General features: G+C 50.8%; 1 protein-coding gene across 1 annotated transcript in view; it reads left to right on the plus strand.

Moving 5' to 3' along the window:
• Nucleotides 1-20,560, plus strand: part of CDC42BPB (CDC42 binding protein kinase beta) — a 99,947-nt gene that overhangs the window by 55,222 nt on the left and 24,165 nt on the right. The window contains 15 exon segments of the mRNA XM_027569275.2: nt 1,343-1,436; nt 2,943-3,143; nt 4,781-5,029; nt 6,871-6,950; nt 8,721-8,887; nt 8,972-9,091; nt 9,921-10,054; nt 11,494-11,736; nt 13,198-13,308; nt 14,803-15,047; nt 15,155-15,260; nt 15,707-15,831; nt 16,256-16,361; nt 18,307-18,455; nt 19,870-19,964. Coding sequence (XP_027425076.1) covers nt 1,343-1,436; nt 2,943-3,143; nt 4,781-5,029; nt 6,871-6,950; nt 8,721-8,887; nt 8,972-9,091; nt 9,921-10,054; nt 11,494-11,736; nt 13,198-13,308; nt 14,803-15,047; nt 15,155-15,260; nt 15,707-15,831; nt 16,256-16,361; nt 18,307-18,455; nt 19,870-19,964 — 2,225 coding nt within the window.

A 20,560-nucleotide genomic window follows, 5' to 3' on the forward strand; every position in this document is an offset into this window, starting at 1 on the left:
TGAGTTGTGTTTTATTGTTTCGGTTTCTTCGGGGACTCCCGTTATTTGTGCGCTGGGTCTTCTTAGCCTGTCTTCCACTTCTCTCCAGCTGCTCTCTCTGACCCTTCTCACTGCTTTGTCTCCCTTTTATTCTTCTAGATCTTTCCCTCCCTTTCTTCAGTGCCCTTCATCAGATTTTTATTTGAATTTGTTCTCCTTTGAGCACCTTATAATTTAGTCACCATTTCTGATAAGATTTTGTCTTATTCTTCTATTTCTTCCTGAGTTAAATCGACTCTCCGTTTCTCCCTGTTTTTGTCTGGTTCTGTTCTTAGTTATTATTTTCTCGACTCGTTGAGGGTTTGTTTTGTTTTCTCTCTCCTCTTCCTGTTTGTTTATTCCAGTGTGGAGTGCTGTACTCGTTTTCTTTTGCTCTGTGGGTCTTCCTGTGGGTAAGGATTGTCATCTTCTGCTCACTTTGGTTTGTGGGACTCGCCCCCGATGTTGGGAGTAGCGAGTGCACATTTGTGTTCCCGGAGGCATGGCATTCTGTCGCATCGGTGCATGCCTGTACTCCTCTGGGTGAGCATCTGCCTTCTTTTGCTCCTAACGTTTGTGTTCCCTTTCATGCTGGCCGGTCGTTTGAGCTTGTTTTGCCAGGAAGGAGGGTTTGTGCTTTAGAGGTCGTCCCCCTGCCCGGGGGCCTACGTTTACAAGGACACAGAACAGCACGCATGACTGTGGGCTTACTTTCCTGCCATGCGCTTACTGCTGATAACTGATCTTCAGCCCCCGGGTCTTTGTCCGTCAGCTACGGCATGGGGTCCGTGGTGCGCTCTTGGCCCGCTGGGCTCCTGCCCCAGAGCCTCACCTGTCTCCTGCTCTCATCCGGTCTCTGCTCAGCCACCCTCAGCTTCCTTTTCGACTTCCTCACATTTCTTCACAGCACATACCACGCGTGTCATACTCTGGTGCTGAGACCACGTGTGTGTCTCTGCGATCCCATGTTCACGTTCTGCCACCTCAGCTGGTGGGAAGCTTTGTGAAGGCGGGGGCCGCGGGATCTGGTTCCCGTCATAGACCTGGGGTCAAGCACAGCACCTGGCACAAAGGAGACGCTCAGGAGACCTTGTCGGCCATGTGATGGGAACAAGGATGGCCTGTCACCCGACTGGGCATCAGCTCGCGCATAGGAGTGAGCGGTAGTGGTGATGACTGCCACTGCATACCCAAGTAAAGCGTCACGGGGAGACATTGTTCCAAGACTGTCACAGCTGGTACGCTGCTAGTTAAGGTTAAGAGCTTTGACCTACTCGGTGTGTAACATGGAAATGGTTAATTTGTGTATTTATTTTACTAACAGAGACATTAAACCTGACAATGTCCTTTTGGACGTGAATGGTCACATCCGCCTGGCTGACTTTGGATCGTGCTTGAAGATGAATGACGATGGAACTGTAGGTATTTTGTTGGAGATTTTCCGTTTGATTTGGGATTTTGCTTGTAATTAGAAGGGGCTTAAAATTTTAATTTGAGATCCAGTTAAGAAACCAAGTTTATGAATGTAAATTAAAAAGATAAAATCCATTTAGGAGACAGTTGAAATGTTCTGCTTCAGTCTGAAGCCTCTTTTTGGCTTTCTGTGTTTACAGCCGTCATGCACATGCTTCTCAGTGTGGGGGGGTTGTCAGGTTTCCTCATGTGGCCAGGCAGCTAGTCACATCAGCGCTGCAGTGGATGACAGGCAGCCCTCGGGTCCTTTCTTGAAACACCCTGTGCAGGCCAGTCGGGCGCACAGACCTTCGCTGTAACTACCCCTCCTCATTTCTGTCTGTGGGCAGCTAACTTCTGTCAGTGAGGGGTTTTCTCTCTGTGGGTGTTGTAGATCTGGAAGTGGGGGTCCTTGATGCTAGACTTTTCTCTTTCCAACAAGCTCTGCGTATTGATGAGTTGATACATTGGTGCTGTCCTCAAATCCTTCTTCTGACAAGAACAGTGGCCTCAGACTGAGCTCGAGTGTTGGTTAGCTTTCTTACCCACACGTGTGGACACTCGTCCCGTGTCACCACCTCGTGCTCCGGTCTTCCCGCTGTCTGCCTCGGAGCTTCTGCAGCCAGGCAGCCGCGCGGCAGAGCAGTGACTCTGGTCACATGGCAGAGGCAGACCCCCCCCACCGCCGCTGCTGATTCAGTCTGACCTGGGGTACTGCTTGCACCCCATGACCCTCTCCTCAGACACAACCTAAGGGAGAGTCAGGCCTTCTGTGATTGTTTCTCCCTCAGTCTAATGGACTCTTCTCCATGTGCTCCGAGACCAGTCTGATTTCCTGGCTGACTCACTGCCTCTTGTTTTCTCCGTGATGATTGCTGCCCTCTCTGGCCACAGATCTCCGTAGAGATGTCACAGGCCTGTTCTGCTAACGTCAGCAGCCAAGGGACTGTTCTTTCCCCTTTAGGGGCCTTAGCCTCCTGCTTCCCCATCTGGGGAATTCCTAAGCACCCAGCTAGTGCCTGGACCTACTTCCAGATGTTCCCACTTGGGAGACTGAAGGGTAGGTTCTGGCTTAGCAGCCTTAGCATCCCTAGGAGCATGCTGGAAATTTAGCGTCTTGGGCCCCACCTTAGAATTTGTTCTATAAGAGCCCAGGTGGCCTTTGTGCACACAGGGGTGGCGAAGGGTCAGCCTGAACACACGTGGCCCCCGGACCACACTTGGGGCAGTGACGGAGCGTGTGGGACATGCCACCCCTTGAGGGACTGCAATGTCATCTGGGGCCTGAGGTGGGCTTTTGGGCACAGGGAGACCAGGTGTGCGAGACAGTCTTGTGCATTCTGGAAACTGCCCAGTGTGTAGTGCTGCAGTTTTATTTCATGATGGTTTCATTATTTGTTGTCCCTATTTTAGAGAAGGTAGTTAGGAATTTGGCCTGAGAGTTTCCCTCCCAATACCACCTCTCCCCTAAGGTCCAGTCCTCTGTGGCCGTGGGCACTCCTGACTACATCTCGCCCGAGATCCTGCAGGCGATGGAGGACGGCATGGGCAAGTACGGCCCCGAGTGTGACTGGTGGTCCCTCGGGGTCTGCATGTACGAGATGCTGTACGGAGAAACACCCTTCTATGCAGAGTCACTCGTGGAGACCTATGGAAAGATCATGAACCACGAAGTAAGACATTGCATTTCCACGTCCTGTTGGTTCGAGTCCCAAGGTGCAGGTCTGGAGGCGGAGGGCCACTCGGAAGCTGTTAGCATCTTTGGGGAAGAGGTGTTAGGGCTGGAGCAGGCTGCTGGCCGCCAGATGGGAGCAGAGATTGTGGCAGTAGGGTCCACACCGGCGGCCGACACAGGAGGTGCGGGCGTGAGGGGAGGAGAGCTTCCGGTCAGGGCCCAGGAGAAGCGTGCTGAGCGTGCATGGCCTCCGGGTGGCCGGGGGTGAGGAGCCGTTGGGCACTTCCACCTGAGGGTCTGGATTCACCAGCTTCATGACGGGGCCCCACGCCTCCGCATGGCGGCATCCCTCCACCTCCTGGGTCCTGTTCCTTTTCCCTTTCCCAGCTGTGCATTTTCCACTCCGACCTCGCCTCCCCTCTGCCTCACCTCCGTTTCTCATTTGCTTTACCATTTACTCTTCTTCCTCGTGTTGCTGTCGTCTGCTTCCCTCAGTCAGGTATGTCTTCTTCACGCCGCTCCCACCCTCTGCCAGCGTGGTCTCAGCGTGCGTCCACGCCTCTCCAAGGGTGACCCCCTCCACTGACTTGTCCTCAGCCCCGTCCCTCACTAACTGCTCCCATGGGGAGCAGATTAACACGAAAGTGGTGGGGGATCTTCCATTTAACTACAAATCAGAGCAAGCCATACTTGTAAAAAACACTTTTCCCAAGGTAGAAATAAATGTTTTCACTTGTAAATTAGTATATACCTACCATTTAAAATGTCAGACAATGCAAAAGGACAGAGTGTAGATGGTGGAAATCACCCCATCCACTTTTCCATGATGAGTGCCGTTAAGGTGCTGAACGGGACTCCGTGAATCCTAAGGAGCCTGTTGGTACTGAGTGCGCTCCCTGTGGGGCCTGGTCCAGCGCTTTGCATGCTCGCACTCACCTGATCCTCACGCAGCCCCGTGAGCTGCATCTGCCGTCCCTGGTTCTACAGAGTCGGGCCTGGGCTGGATGTGTGTGTGGGGGGGGTGGGGGGGCGGTGTTGGAGTGAATGGCATCACGTTGCATATGACCAGCTTGTTCTGTCCGTGTGTTACTGTCATCTCTCCGGTGCACAGAATCAGCCCGTTCTCTTGGCATGTGTGTGCCCTGTCTGTTTTTAACAGGTTCCTTTTTGATGGGCATTTAGGTAATTTGCAGTTTGCTTGGTCAGAATATCATGCTGTTGTAAACATGTTAGGTGTTCTCTTTTTGACTGTTTCTGTAGAATATGGTTTTCAGAGTGGGATTGCCATAGCTCCTGGCAAAATGCCCTCTGAAAGGGCTGTACCGGCCTGTCCCACCACAGCGCGTGGTCTGCGTCCTCGACCACTTTGATGGGTGACTGTCCATTGCTGTTGTCATTTACATGTAATGTGGTACCAAGTCTGCCACGCATACAAGCAGTAAGACTAATGATGTTCTCGTTTGCCTTTCTGGAATGCAGTTTCATTAGCTGTGGCACAGGCTTTTTAGTTACCGTGAAAGTAGACATGACTTGCTTTGGCGCGGTCGCCTCTGTTTGTTTCCTGAAATGTCTCTATACCTTCGATTTTTCTGAATGAGTTTTCATCCTGTGTCCACCGACCTCCCCACCCTCCAGGAGCGATTTCAGTTTCCATCCCATGTCACCGATGTGTCTGAAGAAGCCAAAGACCTTATTCAGAGACTCATCTGCAGCAGAGAGCGCCGGCTGGGCCAGAACGGGATAGAGGACTTCAAAAAGCACGCGTTCTTCGAAGGTCTGAATTGGGAAAACATACGGAACCTGGAAGCACCTTATATTCCTGATGTGAGCAGTCCTTCTGACACCTCCAACTTTGATGTGGATGACGATGTGCTAAGAAACATCGTAAGTGTCAACGCTGTTGCGTCCTCGTGTGGTGTCCTGGTGGGTCCGAGTAGTGGCAGTGTTCTGTGGAAGGTGTTGCTTGCCAATATGATACATCTTAGGACTGTGTTGGTTTTTTAAAAATCTGGTAGTTTTAAGAAAATACACCTTTTATTCCAACCTTCGGCCTGGTTCTTAATGTGCCTTTGAAAAAGGAAGGGTTACAGGCACACCTCATTCCATTGTGCTTTGAGTTTTTTACAGACTAAAGGTTTGCACGTGCCTCCAGCACATCTGTGGGCACCATTTCTGCTCACTTTGTGTCTCTGTCACATTCTGGTGATTCTCACCGTACTTCAAACTTTTTCATTATTACTATATTTGTTATGTGATCTGTCATTAGTGCTTACGATTTGTTGAAAGCTCAGGTGATGGTTAGCATTTTTTTAGCAGTAGAGTATTTTTAAATTAAGGTGTGTACTTTATTCTGATATAATGCTACACACATTTAGTAGACTGTAGTGTGGTGTGAACTCAACTTCTGCATGCACTGGGAAACCACCCAGTACACTTGACTCGCTTCATTGCGATACCCACCTCCTTATGGTGGTCTGGAGCCGAACCCAGAATTTCTCCCGAGGTACGCCTGTGCTGAGTGGGAGTAAAATTGAGTTAAATGGCTCTTCTCCTTTGGAACTCATCAGACATACTTGTGCTGTATTTTCATGGCATTCGGCTGTGTCACCTACGCCACCATCTTGAAGCCCCACCACAGCCCTGTTACCACTTCCAGACTTCGAGGCCCTGAGCAGGCGAGGATCCCTCCACTCCCTCACAGCAGGCCCCCAAGCCTCTGGGGCTCCGGTCCCCACGCATGAGCATGTAGGCTTCCTGCTGCCCCGTGTTCTTGGGTGTCCACACATGTGTTTGTATGGCAGGGGTTTGGGAGCAGCAGTGACCATGTGTGGGTTCTGAGTCGTCCCACTGATGTCGTGGAGCCTCCAGACTGGGTCCTGGCTCTAGGGCCGTCCGGTGTTTGGCTGGTCCAGCAGGGCCTCTGGTGCGTCAGTCGTCACCTTTAGCCCCAGAGAGTTTTGCTTAGAGGCTGTAAAGTTATTTGATCTCCTCGAACCCAGCCTTTTTTAGTCCATACATGTGACCTGGTTTGGGGATAGAGGGACTGAAGTTCAACCAAGTAGAAGAAAGATCTTGAGTGCTCCCTAGAGAATTCCTCTTACTCAAATAAGAGCTGAACTATAGACCACACGGAGAAAAGTAGTGTCCCGTAGAAAGGGTTTTCCTAGACTCCAAAGAAACTATTTCCACACTGACATTTCCCAGATGAATCATAACTGGTTTCGTGTTTGATAAAGAAGGATCCTGAAGCTGAAAAATAGAGTTGGTAATACATTTACCTAAAATATTCTACCTTGGCTTCCAAGCCTCTCTTCTGCCTTTGGCCTCTGTCTCTGCCGAGGGCCTGGGAGCCCCCAGCCTCTGCCCCGCGCCTTCCGGGGGCTGTGCGTGTGCCCCATCTGCGCACCTCTGCTTAGGGCCACATGGAGTGGTGGATGCCGTAGCTTCAGCAGGCTGGGCTGTGGTGCAAGTTGGGCCTGGGACATCATCCTCATCTGAAGCAGTGTGTTTGTCCCCTCTACTGCGTTGTGTGCGCGGCCAGACCCGAGAACTACAAATCTGCCAGTGCTGTGCTCTGTGGCGAGGAACGCAGTGTCCTCCGTGTGCTAGAAAGCCACATGACTCTCTCTCGTGCACCCGATTTTAACCAATGGGTAATATTCTTTCCTCCCTCTTTCCCTTTGTTTGAACATGGATTTAATTTTGTTGTATGTGTTCTTATGCAGGAAATATTACCTCCTGGTTCTCATACAGGCTTCTCTGGGTTACATTTGCCATTCATCGGTTTTACATTCACAACGGAAAGGTAGGTCTAGATTTACCATTCTCCAGCCAGAGCCTCCCCTTGGGCTAGATGAGCAGTCTGGGGGGCTGCTCTTGTGCGGGTGCATGCCTGCATCAGTGTTGGCGGGGGAGGGCTGTGCTCATGGAGCTGTGGACGGGCTTGTCCTTTGAAAGGGCCACCTGATGACTATACACAGTGACACGGAGCAGGCTCAGCAGACTTCTTCCACAAAGGGTGGTCTCTGTTACGTAGTCTTCTTTTTTAACAACGCTTTGAAAATGGGAAACCCATCCTTAGCTCATGGGAGATAGTTAGCTGACTTCTGACTTACAGGCCGTCAGTGTTGGCAAGATCTGTTCTGAGAGAATGTCATTGGCCATGGTCAGCAGCCCCCTTACTGGTCATGCCCGGCTTTCATAAGGATTTCAGCCGCAGTGCCGTAGCTTCCACCATGGAACACAGTCCCAGACGTAATGGAAATCTGAAGAGCCAGGAACAGAAGCCCCACGTGTAGCTCCAGCCCCCAGACACCGTGGTGACTATTTGTACCTGTCAGCCTCTGTCTCGAATGGGCCTCTTTGCCAAGCTGTCGCCGGCTTTCAAAGAAAACTGGGCCAGGAGGAGAAGCGAGAGGAGGAAATGCAGGCGAAGTGAAGCAGATGGAACCACGCAGCGCCTGAAGGAGGGCAGCACAACTTGACTCCTGGCACTTTCTAGCAGCTCATAGCTGAATTGATGAGAATTCCTTCAGGAGAGGGTTGTTTCTGCTTGAGCTCATAGAAGCTCCCTTGGTGTGAGGTGCCAGGGTTAAGCAGCACTTGAGCCAGAGTGACAGCTGATGCCTTGTAGTCCACAGGAAGTGGTGCGAGATGCCGTAGACATACTGACCTCTTAATCCCTCGTGCAGAGGTTCCTCGTTTTTCTGGCCTGTTCTAGCTCCGTGGGTGCTTGTTAAACCCAGCGGTTCCAGGCCACCTGCCGAGGCTCCAGTTTGGTGGGTCAGGCCCAGGGCCCTCCTTCTGGAACAGACCTCACGGTGCTGGCATGCTCAGCATTCTTGGGCCACCTTTGAGAAACACCAGCCCGGCCCTTCCGTAAACGTGTGTGTGCTGGTGCCTTGGCTGCACTCAGTGTAGCAGGAGTCAGAGGAGTCTCCCCAGCATCGTTGTCACATTAAAAGCAAGAGAACTAAATAACTTGTGTACCAGTTCAAGAATTAAGCTCTGCATGAGAGAAGCACTGTGGGCTTTAATCTGTGCATGTGGCGCACACTGTAGGCCCGTCACTGGCGAGTAGCTGGGCCGCCCACAGTGCTGGAGTTGAGAGAACCGTGCAGGTTGTTCAGTCTGCACGGGAGGATGAGCCCTGGAGGGTGGAGCGGCCCATCCCCAGAGAAATCCTTGGCCGGTCAGCAGCAGGAGGAAGCCCTCGATGGCCTGGGCATCCAGGACTGCCCCCTGTGGCCTCTGCCAGGCCCCCACGCCCAGATGCCCACACGATACCATCTCCTGTTTCATTTCTGGTTGAGTGTAAGTGGTGCCGTAGGGATTACATTCCCTCCTTTGCAGAGGCGTTTTCTTTGACCACCTCGGAGGGGCACAGCCTTGTCAGCCACCCTGTCATCTGACCATTAGCCATAAGGAAGACTCTTCTAAATTCTGACTCTGTAGTCTTTTCACACGCAGTTTTGTTGGCCTATTTCAAAGATGTGTGTTTTGCCCCAGAAGTTGTAAAATGCTGATGAGCTATAAATTCTCAGTAGATGAGAAAACCCTGTCGCTTCACCTACAGCTGTTTTTCCGACCGAGGCTCTCTGAAGAGCATAATGCAGTCCAGCACCTTGACCAAAGATGAGGGTGTGCAGCGGGACCTGGAGAACAGCCTGCAAGTGGAAGCCTACGAACGGCGAATCCGGAGGCTGGAGCAGGAGAAGCTGGAGCTGAGCAGGAAGCTGCAAGGTGAGGGCAGAGCCCGGCCTCCCACAGCCTCGGATGCCCGCCCCCAGCACTGGCCTGCCCTCACACCCTGTCTCCCTCCCCTAGAGTCCACCCAGACCGTGCAGTCCCTGCACGGCTCCAGCCGGGCCCTGGGCAGCTTGGCCCGGGATAAGGAAATCAAAAAGCTAAATGAAGAGATTGAGCGTCTGAAGAATAAAATAGCAGGTAGGTGGTCTGTATTCTTGGGCATTCATCCCTTCAGAGAAAATTTTTAGTCCTTTTCGTAAGGTGGAAAAGGAGAAAAAAAAGCTTTGGCTTCAGTGAACCTTTTTAAAGGTCTCTTTTTTGTCTGTTCACTTGAGATGATTTCTCCACCTTGGCTTAGCTCAAATTATAGGATTTTATAGCTGTAGCTAGATTGTGTTTTCTAGTATTTCATCCACAAACTCTCAGAACATTTTACATTTCTCTGTCTTAATTTCCCTCTTTGTAGCCCTGAGACAGAATCGCTTATTTCTTCCTGAGGCTTTCCTCAGTGACCTACTTTCCTCGGTATTTTAGGTGCTGGATCTGTTCTCCCCCCTTCATTTTCTGTGGTTCCTAGATTATCAGAACTTCCTAAAGACTCAAGTCACTTTTGAGTCTTAACCCTCAGCTGACACAGGGGTTAGCCCGGCAGTTGACTCTCATCTCCAAACCTGTTCTTTCTCTCCATTTCCTTCCTAGATTCCCCCCCCCCCCACCCCTGTTGACACTGAAAAGGGCCTGAGTCACTTACACACAGAGGCTTCCTCTGCCCCTCGGCTGCCCTGTGCTTGCTCAGGGTTAGCAGCCCCTGAGACGGGTGGCTCAATGCCACGCCAGGGCTCACAGCCCCCGGGGCAGAGCCATTACCCAGACGGGCAGCTCACATGGGTGGCTCAGCAAGTGGCACTTGACACAGCAGCTCACGTGTATGAGAAAGTCAGAAAGCTTCTAAATGATAAAGAGCGTGAGGAATTATTAAATAACTCACTCTCAGGAAGTCAGATGGTCTGTTTTCTCTTTTGCTCAGATTCAAATAGGCTCGAGCGGCAGCTGGAGGATACGGTGACCCTTCGCCAAGAGCATGAGGACTCCACGCATCGGCTGAAAGGCCTGGAAAAGCAGTACCGTGTGGTGCGGCAGGAGAAGGAGGATTTTCACAAGGTAATCCAGGGTGTGATTTGACATGAGAGGGGTGTGAATGGTTTCTTAAGTTGTGAGGTTGAAGTCGTGCGGGGGTCCGAGGACTTCTTCCAGGACCCTCGTGTGTGTCCTGGCCTGTACTGCCCACAGCCCCTGAGGGTCCCGCCGGGCCACTGGGCACTCAGCCTCAAGGGTGGCTGGCCGTGACTTCGTGGGCCTCCTCCTGGCTGCTGACCACAAGCCTGCCCCGTGGGCCGTACCCCCCAGTGAAAGTAAGGACATGGCGGTGCAGAGGGTCCCCGTGTCCCAGCGTCCTCAGGAACTGACCCAGCTGGGTTCATACGCTTGTATCTGGTGCCAGTTCTTCCCCCCCTCCCTGCCCCCGCTCCATCTGGCCCCCTGCAGCGGCCTCTCCCCACCCCCCCTTCTTTCAGAGGTGAGCTCTTCCTTACAACAGGGCGCTACAGGAGAGACCATTTATTAAAATTTGGGTAGTTCCCCCCAGAAGGCTTTTATAAATTTGATTTTCAGTGAAATATATCAAACTCCATGCTCGTACAGTATGTTCATACCACAGGATCGTGTTTTCTGAAACATTCATTTACACACCTAAGTCGTCAATCGTATAGTTTGTGATCATTCTCTAAAACGTGCAGGATTTCAAACCCAGATTGTCCAGTTCCCCATGGTATCCTACCAAAGCACTTTGTCTGGAAGTGCAGCGTGGGACGAGAGACCCCGCATTACTCTAGCTACAGTAACACCCAGGCATTCCCCTCCCCATGGGGGGAGCCTCCTTGCCAACCTGTTCACATCCACTCCTTCCGGTCAGACAGGTGCCACGGTGACTGTGCCACCAGTGGTTAAGGGATTGGCTGCAGGGAGGGGAGGCTGCCAGGTGGCCGGTAGTGAGGCCATGTCGCCTGTGCAGCCAGTGGGACAACCACATCCATCTCTCTCTCTAGTGAGGGGTTAGCAATCCTGTGATCATTGTTATATGAATCCTTACATTGGTGGAAATCTTAAGCTTTTTCTTTTGTAATATGTTCTTTCCTGATTTCTGCTGTTTAAATAACTGGATTGGTGATGTTCATGCTTCATCCGCCTTTGTGATTGTGTGGATGGCACCGGGGAGAGGTTGAAACTGGTGAGCCAGACTTGCCACTGTGAGCTGGGCCTCAGGCTGGCTGGGAGAGCTTGGGCTTCTGGTCACCACACGGCCCAGGAAAGACTGAGGGTCTTTCCTGGAGTGAAGTTGATGCTTAGCACCTCAGCTCAGGTGGGCTTCTTCCAGGCAGCTCATAGCCAGGCTGGGGCTGAGCAAAGGGCTTTTTTCAAGAAGGTGAGTTCTTGGATCTTGGCCTTGGTCTGTAGCCGGCATTTGCAGGGGAAGACTGAGCTTCCAGCCTTCCACATCTTTGTCAAGCAAATGTAAAATAGCTCTCATTCTTTCTGTGCAGCAATTGGTCGAAGCTTCAGAGCGATTGAAATCCCAGGCCAGAGAACTCAAAGATGCCCACCAGCAGCGAAAGCTGGCCTTGCAGGAGTTCTCGGAGCTCAACGAGCGCATGGCAGAGCTCCGCTCCCAGAAGCAGAAGGTGTCCCGGCAGCTCCGTGACAAAGAGGAGGAGGTGGAGGCAGCCATGCAGAAGATTGACTCCATGCGGCAGGACATGCGCAAATCTGAGAAGTTCAGGAAAGAGGTAGCTTTTTAGCTGTTTCAGGGCTTGTACTGTTTGGACCTTTGTATGATCTTAATAAAACATCTTGAGAACTTGGGCTGAATTATATAAATTACTTTAAAATAAGCCTTAAATTTTATGAGAAACCAAGTAAGTTGGCTTGCCAAGTTTTTTTGTATTTCTCAGCCCTCTCAGTATCTATTAGTGAAATTATTAAGAGATGTCTTAGGATGCTGATTTTTAAAAATTCCCTTTTAAAGCAAATGGGTATTCATACCTAACAGATATAACATAAATGTGTCATGATGTGATTGATACAGCACAGCATAAGTGTGCATGAGCCGCATGTCCCCGGTGGGTGGGGAGGGAGGGTAGGAAGACCAGGCTCAGCCAGGCGTACCCCACGTCAGCCCAGTGGCTCTGAAACTTTGCCTTCAGGACGGCTTTTTGCTCCTAAAGATTGTTGAGACCTCCCAAAGATTGTTGAGACCTCCCAAAGAGCTTTTGTTTGTGTTGGTTACAGCCCTTCATATTTACCATGTCAGAAATTAAGACACTTTCTTCAGTTTAACAATAAACCCATTACATGTTGACGTAAGTAACATTTTTTATGAAAAGTAACTACCTTCCCCTGTGTAGTGAAAAGAGTGGCATTTTTACATTTTTGTGCTTTTCTTTAATAACCGCCTTAATAAACACGTAGGTTGTCGTACCTATTTCTGCATTCAGTCCGTCATGTTACACTGTTTTGGATCAAGTATTTGAAGAAAACCCAGGTATTTAGAAAAAGAAGGGCCTTTTATTCCCCCTGAAAGGGCCTCAAGACCCGGCTTTGAGAACTGGCTGCCTGAGATGCTCCAGATGCTCTTTCACTAACGAGTGACATATTTTAAGCAGCCCTTAGTATTGAATTCTGTTAAAATTTGCTTAGTAAACTGAATCGGAAGGCCTAGAAGTATGTGATCTTTGTCACTTGGTCTCAAAATGCCTGTGTGTTTTCTTCTCCATTTATTTTACAACCCAGATACATTTGTAGTTGTAGTCAGCCGTGGCTCCGGTCAGTGGAGCCCCTAACTAGCATCAGCGGCCCCACTCCACATGAGTCACTATGGGGATGAGGCAGGCCGCCGAGGTCCACCCAGCCAAGGGTGCCGTCCTTCCGCTGCCCCCCCGCTCCCACACACGCATGACGATTGTCGTTTAATAGATGAGTTCTTGTTCTCCAGACACCCGAAGTACTTGCTTCCACCATTCTGCATCCTTTCTTGAAACTTAATGCCAAATTATTGATTTAAATTAAAATTTGACCTTGTTTTATTACTAACCAGCCGTTCCAGTTAAGTCTTGAAGTGTGTTCAGCCTTTAACTGGGGATGAAATCTGATGAGGAGGGAAGGAGTCAGAGGCTGTAGGACTGCACTGGCCGAGTGCCTGTCCGGAGGGCCGGCTTCGTGCCAGTAAGCAGCGGGCGTTCCTCTTGCAGCTGGAAGCTCGGCTGGAGGACGCCGTTGCCGAGGCCTCCAGGGAGCGCAAGCTTCGTGAGCACAGCGAGAACTTCTCCAAGCAAGTGGAAAGTGAGCTTGAGGCCCTCAAGGTAGTGCCTGCCAGAGGCCAGACTGTCACCACCCTTACTGTCGTGGTGGGCTTGTCGGGGAAGGGTGGCTGCGGATGAGATGCCGGTCGTGGAGAACATGCCTTTATGGCAGCTTTTCACTTTTAAAACTCCAGTTCCTTCATGTTTTCCCTTCTGTAAAAAGTCTCAGGCAGTTTATAGGAAGCCCTGGTAAACTAACACCTGATACCTACTGTTTATCTTGAGTTTCTTTTGTTTAAGATTTCATTTATTAGAGAGAGGAAGAGAAAGAGAATGAGGGCAGGCACGAGCAGGGAGGAGGAGGGAGAAGCAGGTTCCCCGCGGAGCAGGGAGCCTGACACGGGGCTCTATCCCAGGACCCCGGGATCACGACCTGAGCCGAAGGCAGATGCCACCGACTGAGCCACCCAGGCCTCCCTGTCTCAAGTTTCTAAATTCAGTGGAGTCCATTTCTGGAAAAGTTCCTTAAAGCCCACATCCTGCCACTGAAGTTGAAGAGACAGGCTGGTGGCCGGGGCGGGGCAGCCAGGCACCTTGGGAGGGAGCGAGCGAGCAGAGAGCACTAGTGGTAGAACGGGTGAGGAGGTGGCGGGCCTCCTTGTGAGCCTGGTGCGATCTCGGGTGCGCGAGTCGCCACTCTGAGCCTTGGTTTCCTTGTCTGCGAAGTGGGGACAGTGGGCCTCCCTCTCCCGTGGCACATATCTCAGAACTGCCTGTTTCTCTCCGTCGTCCTTGCTGCCATCTGGTCCGGCCGGCGGCAGCCCCGTGGGCCTAGACTTGTGCTCCCTTGTGCCTGAGTGCTTGTCGCCGTCCAGAGTGACAGTCCACGCGCCACGTGGCAGCCAGAGCGCATCCTGTCCTTGCGCACACCGGTGGCTTCCCGTGGCTCCGGGGTGACTCGACCCTAGCGGCACCCCTCCGGGCACTTCCCCTTCCCGCTCGCCCCAGCCGCCCTGACACCCTCCTGTTGTGCACACAGCTCACTCCCAGCTCAGCGCCTTTGACTTGCTGCTCGTCGCCTGACATGGCGCTTCGCGTGTCACCACCTCAGCGCTACCTTCTCTGACTGTCCACTTCGTGCCACCCCCATTCTTTGTCGCGCTGCCTTGTGTTAGTGTCTTGTTGCTTAGTTACTGGCTTGTCGGTCTCTCCCCCTCTGCCCCACAAGAGCAGAGAGCTCAGTGTAACCCTGTTACTACAGAGGCACCTGACACGTAGTCAGCCCTCAAAAGAATATTGTTGCGTGATGAACAAACAGTGGGAGGAGGCTTTGAAGACCATTCGTGTCAGGGTATAGAGACAGAGCTTCTGCAGACCCGGGCGGATTGGGGCACATCCCTTCAGCAAGGCAGATACTGGCAGTCCCTGGCATCCACCTGACTGAGGCCACCTGCATCAGGTGCAGCGCCTGTCACTGGGGGGGGACCACCGGCCGCGTGGCCCTCGGGAGGACACAGAGCTCTGTAATTAACTTAATTTAACCTTTATCCGCAGATGAAGCAAGGAGGCCGGGGACCAGGTGCCACCTTAGAACATCAGCAGGAGATTTCCAAAATCAAATCTGAGCTTGAGAAGAAAGTCCTGTTTTACGAAGAGGAGTTGGTCAGGCGTGAGGCCTCCCACGTACTGGAAGTCAAAAACGTGAAGAAGGAGGTGCACGACTCAGAGAGCCACCAGCTGGCCCTGCAGAAGGAAGTTCTCATGTTAAAAGACAAATTGGAGAAGTCAAAGCGAGAACGGTATGTGTCCGTGCGCTCCTCAGTGTCGCGGGTGCCGGCTTGTGCCCCTGCCCGCCTGGCGGCTGGCTCAGTGGCTTCTGACTCCTTTCTCTCTCGCACCTTCCCAGGCACTCGGAAATGGAGGAGGCGGTAGGCACAGTAAGAGATAAGTACGAGCGTGAGAGAGCCTTGCTTCTGGAGGAGAACAAGAAGCTCATGGCTGAGAACGAGAGGGTAATCTGTGCCCCCACCCGCGGCCGCAGTGTCCTCAGTCATGCGTCCTGGGAGCTTAACGCTTATGGGAAGTCCTAGGTTTGATCTTCAGAATGGGGTGTTTCACTGGGTTAAAAGCTGCTAATTACCCCAAACCACCAGCTCTTACCTCTTAGTGTGTTCAGATTTGTATTGAGATGTGATGGAAGTTAGATACACTCGAAAAATCTACATTGAAAACTAAGTTTGGGACAATATCTCATAACGAGGAAAGCTTTCAGACTCTTGAGAAGAACTTGGGCTATAACAATGCTAACGTCCTATTTGAAGGGCACCCTGTTAGCTTCTAGCTTCCCACAGAGATCCCCAGAACATACAAAAGGTTAAAGTCTTAAAAAAAAAAAAAAAAAACCACAGTTTAAAAGGCACCAAATAACAAGTTGTGTGGTACAATTGTTTAATTTCAGCTTTGTTCCTTTGTGGACAAACTCACAGCTCAAAATAGACAACTGGAGGATGAGCTGCAGGACCTGGCAGCCAAGAGGGAGTCGGTTGCCCACTGGGAAGCTCAGATTGCAGAGATCATTCAGTGGTATGTGCGTGCCCGGCCGCGGTTGTCCCCAGCCCTGCCTGAGCCCATCGGGCTCTCCTCACCGACAGTTTCTCTGAGGCCTCAGCACGGACCTCTCTGCTTTTTCCCCGAATCACTAAAGTCTAGGGCCACCAGCTCTGTCCAGTGCTCATCACATTGGACTAAAGGTGGAGAAACCGCACTGAGTCACTGACGGTGTGGGTCAGGCTTGCACGCCCCCCGTGTTCTGATGAGCGGGAGGCTGGGTCTCCGCACAACTCAGCAGAAGGGACTGGGGCTGCCCTTGCTAGCAGAGGCATTTGATGGTCGTGGGCAACTGTTCCGGCTGATAGGACACGGTGTCACTCTGTCCTGTGGGAGGCGGGAACCTGTTCTCATTTTCGGCCCCTCTCCTCTGGCTCACGGGGTATGGGTCCTCCTCTAGGGTCAGCGACGAGAAAGATGCCCGAGGTTATCTTCAGGCTCTTGCTTCTAAGATGACCGAAGAGCTCGAGACTCTGAGGAGCTCCAGTCTGGGGTCAAGAGCACTGGTAGGCTTCGTTCTGAACTCTGCATTTTTATGGCGATGGAATTCATTAATGGCTTTCTGTTGAGCATGAGTGCAGCTTAGTGCCAGGCGGGTCTCACTGATGAGGCGGGACTTCCGTGTGGCCAAAGCTGCCCAGTTTGAGGGGCTCAGGGTCTGCGAGTTGCCGGGAGATCACAGCCTGTTCTGATACTGCACACTCGCACAGCATGTAATCACTGCGTGCCAGGCTCTGTGGAGGGATCCTCAGCAGGACGGGCTGCTGCCCTCACGGACATTGGTCCTGTTCATTCTGTCACCCGCCCGGGCAGTGGTCTGTGTGTTTTGAGTGCCGGGAGTGTGGCGAGCTCTGGGCTGAACGCAGCACCATTTCCGCCCAGGCTCACGTGTGGGCACAGCCACGCGCGGCCCTCCTCCTCCCGTTTGTCGTTTGCGCAACACCTGTGTGTGTGTGTAGGTTACTGTGTGGGTCACATACACGAGTAACAAGAAAGGTAGAGTGAATCAATTCTGTTAGAACTTTGTCTAGAACTTAACAAACCCAAATTTTCATCCCCGCATTGTGCTGATTTGAAGGTATATTTACCCTAAAGGGGCAGCATCTCTGAATGTCATTAACCACTCATCCCATCACCCAGGCACCTGGCACATTCATACCATCTTGTCAAAGAATACAGCCATGCTCTTTGCTCTGTAATTGGAAAACATGGTCATTTTTAGATTTTCGGTTTATGAAAACCAATTCAAATGATCAAATATTTATCGTTTCTACATTTTCTTTTTTCTTCCAATCATGTTTATACATATACTCGCACTTATGAACTGCACTGAGTAAACTTAGTGTACAAGCCTTATAAAAGATGAAAGGGGGGGGCGCCTGGGTGGCTCAGTTGGTTAAGCGACTGCCTTCAGCTCAGGTCATGATCCCAGGATCGTGGGATCGAGCCCCACATTGGGCTCCCTGCTCCGTGGGGAGCCTGCTTCTCCCTCTCCCACGCCCCCTGCTTGTGTTCCTGCTCTCGCTGTGTCTCTCTCTGTCAAATAAATAAATAAAATCTTTAAAAAAAGATGAAAGAATACAGTCATAGGTCCCTTTAGCAAAATGGATTGATTGAGATTCTTGTCACAGAATATTCCTATTGGAGGGCTGGATGAAAGTATCTTTCCTTTCTGTCCTGAGAAGTGTATTGTTCACCTGTTAAATCCGTGTAGGACGCAGTCATCTGAAGACTCGCTGAGTTTTCTCTCATTTACTGGATTTCAGTGCGGTCGTTAGCGTCTAGATGAGCGCCACTCTCTGTCCCTGTGCCACCTGCCCTGGGTTATCTTTCTTCTCTTTACTGTGTGGACGGAAAATGAAAAATCCTGTGTTAAAACTCTAAAACGGTCTATCAAAGTGGTATCCCCAGACTGCTCTCCCTCCTGAAAGCGGACGGACCACATCGGGCTCTCAGCAGGCGTGGGCACTGTCATCAGGCTGGTCTCGTTCGCCGTCCCCATCCCTCCTCCTCCCCGCTGTCAGTTAGTCTTTCGTCCCAGGTGGGAATGACTGAGGAGCACTGCCGTAGTCTCCAAGCGTGAAATGGCACAGTGTCTCAAGATAAAGGAACAGTAAGACAACTGGGGCCTCGCAGCATATCTTAGGTTTGTAAGAGAGGCTGATGGGCTCAAATAGGAGTTACACTTGAGTTTCAGTCTTACTCTTTTAAAGAATAAGAAAAGGTACATCTCATTCTTTAGAAGATATCTAAGAATAAAAGTCACAAAATGCCCAAACTAAAATTGGGTCTGATGGACTTTGATAATATTTAACAGTATCAAATTAATATTTAAATTAATTAATATTTAAATGATAATAAAAGTTTTAGAAAAAAGATGACATACCTGCCAGCATTTTGTTAAACAAATAAATAGCTTAACAGTATATCTGCAATATTTCATTACTCTAGGATCCCCTTTGGAAAGTTCGCCGGAGTCAGAAGCTGGACATGTCTGCGCGGCTAGAATTGCAGTCTGCTCTTGAGGCAGAGATCCGGGCCAAACAGCTTGTTCAAGAGGAGCTGAGGAAAGTCAAAGACATGAATCTCTCCTTCGAAAGGTACCTGGTACTGTGGTCTGACCGTGCAGGGGGCTGTGTGAACTTGGGCATGCCCCTGCGCTGTGACGTCAATTGACTGAAGGAGCTTTGAGCAGTGGGACATTTTGGGCACCTAGTAGGTGCTCAGTAAGAATCGACTGGACAAATGTGCAGATGCCCTTCACCTACTGGAGGGTTATGTTAGTGTTTCCAAGGAATAATGAGAGTGGTATGAGTCCACGGTTCTGAAGGGTCGGTGTCTGTGTGTGTAAAGGGCGATCCTTGTCTTCCCTGTGCTGGGTCACAGGACGTGGCCACATGTCTGGTGGGTACCTCTCTGAGCTTCTTTTTCACCTAGTGCTGTTCAGTTCAGTTTCGAATTTTTCCTTTTAACCTAAAACTTACTTTAAAATATAGGTTGAAGGTGGAAAGCCTATTTGAAAACTCTTTTCCAACCTCGTACAGTCGTAAGAACACCATTTACACACGAGTAAACTCAACCAGTGTGTGATGAGATGCTATGCTGTCTGACGTGCCCAGGACACAGTAGTGACCTGCTCGCGGCTTTGTAAAAAAACCAGGCCTCCCTACTTGTAGTAGTGCTGTTGATGTGGAAGGTGGGGCAGGCTCCTCCCTGAAGGGGGTGGGCGCCTGGGTGTCACTAAGGATGTCACTGACAGGATTACTGAGTCACATGTTCTGTTGGTTTGGGGCTTAAAAGAGTAATAATAGCTACCATTTAAATACGCTCCTTGTAAGCGATGCTGTTAATGATGTGACCCTTCCAGTGTTCCCGGGAGGCTGGCAGTCTTACAACCGCATTTTACAGATGATGAGATAGGCAGAGGTGCGGTGGGCCAGCCAGCGCTCCCCGCTAGTTCAGTGCAGACCCCCGCTCAGCTGCTGGACTGTACCGGGCGCCTCCTGGCCAGACGTTAACCACCGCAGCCTGACTGCTGTGTTGCTGCGTGGGAGCCCCGAGACCCCTGGTGCTCGGGCAGCCGTCATGGCCGCAGGTGCAGCCCACTGTCTTGCCAGCTATGCGAAAGACGTTTAGAGGTCGTGCGTCCTCGGAGGACAAGAGGAGTCCTTTATTTATTTATTTGACAGAGAGAGAAGGACTCCTAGAGAAACTAGGAGTGTCAGAAACTCCATGACGGCCTCAAGAGATACACCTGCATTAACCATGATTTTTAAGATCCGTGTCTGTTTATAATTCGGAAGTATCCGGACTCTCCATAACATACTCAGTAGGCTCACCCAGGCCAGGAGTGGATCTGTGTTTCTGTTCAGTGGAGAGCCTGCCGTGTTCCAGCACTTTTCTAGGCACTGGAGACGAGCCCCTGCCCTCACATTCTGACACTTGCTGAGTCAACGTGTAGATGACCTATTCTCAGTGTGCTTAAAGCCATTTGTTTTTTGTTTTTTATTTTAGTAAACTAAAGGATTCCGAAGCCAAAAATAGAGAATTATTAGAAGAAATGGAAATTTTGAAGAAAAAGATGGAAGAAAAATTTAGAGCAGATACTGGTAAATTAAAATTACAAGCTTCTGAATTATTATTTAAATATAAACTTTTTTTAAGGATACGGTTTTGTTTTAGATTTAATTTTTTTTAGTTACGTAAAGAAAGGACTTAAAACAATTTCAAAGCCAAAATTCTGAAATAGGGCACATTCAAAGATACCTTCCCCAAAGGTAAGCACAGGCTTTGGTTCATCCTTGCCATTGGATCTTGGAATACACAGCAGATACATGCGTGTAAAGGCATGCCTCCGTATCCCCCTGGTTACACAAGGCAGCCTGCTTGGGGCTCCATTCTGTGTGTGGGTAGGGCCACGGCGTGCGAGGTGGTCCCAGGTTCTGTCCGCTCATGGCCGTGCTGCACCACAGTCTGTCAGGGGCTGTGGACGGTGCTGGGCTGCACAGAAAAGCCATATGTGTATAACAGTTCCTATTTCTGGGGGGGTATTTTTGGAAGTGGGGTTGCCAGTTAGAGAGTAAGCATGCATCCACTCGTGCTAGCCGTTGCCAGACTCCGCCTCAGAGGCTCATTCCGCAGAGCGGGTCTGCATGCCGAATAGGAGAGAAGTAGCATCGAAATAGAGTTCACTCGCGCTTCTCTT

This window comes from Zalophus californianus, chromosome 6 (genome assembly GCF_009762305.2).
Source record: "Zalophus californianus isolate mZalCal1 chromosome 6, mZalCal1.pri.v2, whole genome shotgun sequence".
NCBI lineage: Eukaryota > Metazoa > Chordata > Mammalia > Carnivora > Otariidae > Zalophus > Zalophus californianus.